The sequence below is a fragment of the Entelurus aequoreus genome, linkage group LG21 (genome assembly GCF_033978785.1).
Source record: "Entelurus aequoreus isolate RoL-2023_Sb linkage group LG21, RoL_Eaeq_v1.1, whole genome shotgun sequence".
NCBI lineage: Eukaryota > Metazoa > Chordata > Actinopteri > Syngnathiformes > Syngnathidae > Entelurus > Entelurus aequoreus.
Window position 1 is genome coordinate 6,546,820 of NC_084751.1, and position 5,000 is coordinate 6,551,819.

General features: G+C 46.2%; 1 protein-coding gene across 1 annotated transcript in view; it reads right to left on the minus strand.

The window, feature by feature from the left end:
- Nucleotides 1-5,000, minus strand: part of LOC133638231 (PH and SEC7 domain-containing protein 1-like) — a 50,634-nt gene that overhangs the window by 40,174 nt on the left and 5,460 nt on the right. Inside the window, exon 5 of the mRNA XM_062030619.1 lies at nucleotides 40-201. Within this exon, the coding sequence (XP_061886603.1) occupies nucleotides 40-201 (162 nt within the window). The remainder of the gene's footprint in view (nucleotides 1-39; nucleotides 202-5,000) is intronic.

The window sequence follows — 5,000 nt, forward strand, 5'->3', positions numbered from 1 at the left end:
CAGCATGCACCTGGCTGCGACAGGTGTCACGTGACTCACTTCTTGCCGAGCTGCCGCGACACGTCACACCTGCGGAAGCCATCCAAGTCGAAGAGTCTCTTGGCCAAGCGTTTGGCGGCGGCCATGTTGGCGAGGTGGCTGGCGTTGGTGAGCGTGTCGGCGCTGAGGTGGTGGTCCCACTGCGCCACCTGCTGGTCCCTGCTGCCAATGGAGAGCGCGGGTATGAGTGGATATGCAAATGAGGTCGTGATACGCTAGCTTAGCATTTGACTTCAACGTAGTACTTTGTGTTTTTCTTTGAAGATTCCGACACGCTCAGAGGCACGTGGCCCCATGGCTCAGGTAGCACTTCCTGTTCAGTGGAAGACCACCGGTGCCACTTAGTGATGCCACACTGGTACTGCACCTTCTTTCCTTGTTACTTTCAGGATTATTTGGAATCATCGCTCCTCAAAATGGCCAAAACAACAATGGGAGTTGGGGAAGTTCAGCGAGGTCCTGGGATCATGGCTGGGTCTGCTGGAAGAACTTCTGTCCCACAGGTAACGTTCACATCCATAAGTGCTCGCACAACATGTCCACAATGCTCACTACCGATCCAACGCCACAAGCTAATTCCCTGGTACATGATGACCTTGAACGCCGGACAATGGGAGCAGCCGGGGCAGTATTGCAGTCTCTCTGCCGCACTGTGGTGACCAACCAGAGCTGAGCCAGAAGGCAAAGCTCTCGGTCTACCGAGCTATCTACATTCCTACTCTCACCTAAGGTCATGAAGTGTGGGTCATGACCCAAAGAATAAGATGGCGGCCAAAATGAGTTTCCTCAGTAGGGTGGCTGGCATCTCCCTTAGAGATAGGGTGAGACGTTGAGTCACCCGAGAGAGACTCGGAGTAGAGCCACTGCTCCTTGGCTTGGAAAGGAGCCAGCTTAGGTGGTTGGGGCATCTCGTGCGGATGCCTCACGAGCGTCTCCCTAGGGAGGTCCTCCTTGCACGTCCCACTGGGAGGAGACCCCGGGGCAGGCCAAGGACCAGATGGGGGGATTACATCTCCTCTCTGGCCTGGGAACGCTCCGGGATTCCCCAGGAGGAAGTTGCTAATGTTGCTCTGGAGAGGGAAGTCTGCTGGAGCTGTTGTCCCCGCGACCCCATTAGCGCTTGAAGATGGATGGATGGATGATGACCTATGACCCGCAGCTACAGGAAGACAAAATGGCGGACAAAGTATGACAGATTTCTCTTCACAAAGACAAATAACTTCAATTTTGGAAGCAGATTGCTTGTCATGGCGTACGTCTGCCATAATGGACTCTCCTCGCTCCGATAGTTAGCTTGTAAGCTAACAACAACAAAAGAGCTGTCGAGTTTCAGAAAATGACTAGAGTGAAACTACTTTCACCATGCGTTCCAGTTTTTAAACATCCATTTAACCCGTTTCAACCTGGATTTATATTGATGTCCTCACCTCCCTCCCCCTCTCCAAGTGGATTCTAGGGACTCTTTATTCACCCTGAGGGTGCTCTAAATGGATCTGTAACTCTGACAGTGTTGGGTCCATATGTCCACTGTCAGCGTTAAGGACACACCTTGACATTACTTCTGCTTTAGGGGGTCTAAATGTACAAGTCTGCAACTGACACACATTACACATAGAGTCTCTTTTTCAAGGGTGAAGTCGCCAAGAGGAGAGGCAGAAACATGTTACACAGCTTTGCAACAAATACAGCACAAGGATAGACTGTAAAAGAGTACATGTTACCTAGGGAACGCAAGGAGAATAAGCGAGTACAGTCAACAAAATGAGGTGTGCATCATCACCGCCACTTTCTGAAATGGGGTGTGAATGGAGATGGTATGTACCCAGCTCTAAATGATTTTATTGAACCCTGTCGTTTGAAAATGGAAGTGTTGCTTTGTCCCCGACATCTTCAGAATGCAAACTTCAAATGTTCTCCACTGCTAAAATAACCTTTTCTTGAACCTATTTGTAGTTACTTGCTAATCAATAGTTCCTACGCTGTATTCATTAGAGGTGGGGAAATCATCGATTTCTGAATGCATCGCAATTCGGACTGAAAATGGACTAGTAAAGGACAATAATCGATTATTTATTTATCGTCAATAAAAACATTCCGACAGTTGTAAATCTGCAGCGAGAGATCCGACCAGCTCCTTTATTATCTTCTGCACACATTTCTATTAAAGGCCTACTGAAATGAAATGTTGTTATTTAAACGGGGATAGCAGATCCATTCTATGTGTCATACTTGATCATTTCGCGATATTGCCATGTTTTTGCTGAAAGGATTTAGTAGAGAACATCGACGATAAAGTTTGCAACTTTTGGTCGCTGATAAAAAAAAAAGCCTTGCCTGTAGCGGAAGTAGCGTGACGTCACAGGTTGAAAGTAGCGTGACGTCACATGTTGAAAGTAGCGTGACGTCACATGTTGAAAGTAGCGTGACGTCACAGGTTGAAAGTAGCGTGACGTCACAGGTTGAAAGTAGCGTGACGTCACATGTTGAAAGTAGCGTGACGTCACAGGTTGAAAGGCTCCTCACATTTACCCATTGTTTACACCAGCAGCGAGAGCGATTGGGACCGAGAAAGCGACGATTACCCCGTTAATTTGAGCCAGGATGAAAGATTTGTGGATGAGGAAAGTGACAGTGAAGGATTAGAGTGCAGTGCAGGACGCCAGGGTGTATCTTTTTTCGCTCTGACCGTAACTTAGGTACAAGCTGGCTCATTGGATTCCACACTTTCTCCTTTTTCTATTGTGGATCACGGATTTGTATTTGAAAGCACCTGGGATACTATATCCTCTTGAAAATGAGAGTCCAGAACATGAGATGGACATTCACAGTGACTTTTATCTCCACGACAATACATCGGTGAAGCACTTTAGCTACGGAGCTAACATGATAGCATCGTGGTTAACTGCGGATAGAAACAGAAGAAATAAGCCCCTGACTGGAAGGATAGACAGCAGATCAACTATACTATTATTACTTCTACTATCAGGAGACACCGAACCAAACACTGGACATGTAACTACACGGTTAATGCTGTGCCGCCTGTCGAAGCCTAGCAATGCTGTTGCTAACGACGCCATTGAAGCTAACTTAGCTACGGGACCTCGTCAGAGCTATGATAAAAACATTAGCTCTCCACCTACGCCAGCCCTCATCTGCTCATCAACACCCGTGCTCACCTGCGTTCCAGCGATCGACGGCGCGACGAAGGACTTCACCCGATCATCGATGCGGTCGGCGGCTATCGTCGGATAGTGTGTCTGCTATCCAAGTCAAAGTCCTCCTGGTTGTGTTGCTGCAGCCAGCCGCTAATACACCGATCCCACCTACAACTTTCTTCTTTGCAGTCTCCATTGTTCATTAAACAAATTGCAACAGATTCACCAACACAGATGTCCACAATACTGTGGAATTATGACATGAAAACAGAGCTTTTTGTTTTGTGATACAATGTGTACCAATACTTCCGTTCAATCCGTGACGTCACGCGCATACGTCATCATACATACGTCATCATACATACGTCATCATACATACGTCATCATACATACGTCATCGTACATACGTCATCATACATACGTCATCATACATACGTCATCATACATACGTCATCATACATACGTCATCGTACATACGTCATCGTACATACGTCATCGTACATACGTCAGCGTACATACGTCATCGTACATACGTCATCGTACATACGTCATCGTACATACGTCATCATACATACGTCATCATACATACGTCATCATACATACGTCATCATACATACGTCATCCTACATACGTCATCGTACATACGTCATCGTACATACGTCATCATACATACGTCATCATACATACGTCATCCTACATACGTCATCATACATACGTCATCCTACATACGTCATCGTACATACGTCATCGTACATACGTCATCATACATACGTCATCATACATACGTCATCCTACATACGTCATCATACGTACGTCATCATACATACGTCATCATACATACGTCATCATACGTACGTCATCATACCGAGACGTTTTCAGCCGGATATTTCTTGGGAAATGTAAAATGTGACTTTCTAAGTTAACCCGGCTGTATTGGCATGTGTTGCAATGTTGCGATGTCATCATTGATATATCAACTATCAGACTGCGTGGTCGCTAGTAGTGGCTTTCAGGAGGACTTTAAATGCCATTTTTATTACAAAAGTACTGTTTTTGAAAGTTGTGAGTGATAAATGCTTATTTTATGTTAAACTGCGTGAGGCTCGGCAGTTGGGTATTATAAAATACCATTTTAGCAAATAGAATATCACTTTAGCAAAAAAAAATAAAATTTTAGCAAATAAAATATTGTTTTAGTAAATAAAATATAATTTTAGCAAATGAAATATCATTTTAGCAAAGCCTGCTAGCTAAACTGGCTTGTCGTCGTCAAACAGTTGTGACTAAATGTTGTTTATATTGAAAGTTGTTTCTATTGCTGCTCTTTGGGAGGGGGGTGTATATACCTTTTTTATACCAATATACACATATACCTATATATATATATATGTACCTATACTGTACATACCTTTATATACCTATATACATCCATCCATCCATCTTCTTCCGCTTATCCGAGGTCGGGTCGCGGGGGCAGCAGCCTAAGCAGGGAAGCCCAGACTTCCCTCTCCCCAGCCACTTGGTCCAGCTCTTCCCGGGGGATCCCGAGGCGTTCCCAGGCCAGCCGGGGACATAGTCTTCCCAACGTGTCCTGGGTCTTCCCCGTGGCCTCCTACCGGTCGGACGTGCCCTAAACACCTCCCTAGGGAGGCGTTCGGGTGGCATCCTGACCAGATGCCCGAACCACCTCATCTGGCTCCTCTCCATGTGGAGGAGCAGCGGCTTTACTTTGAGCTCCTCCCGGATGACAGAGCTTCTCACCCTATCTCTAAGGGAGAGCCCCGCCACCCGGCGGAGGAAACTCAT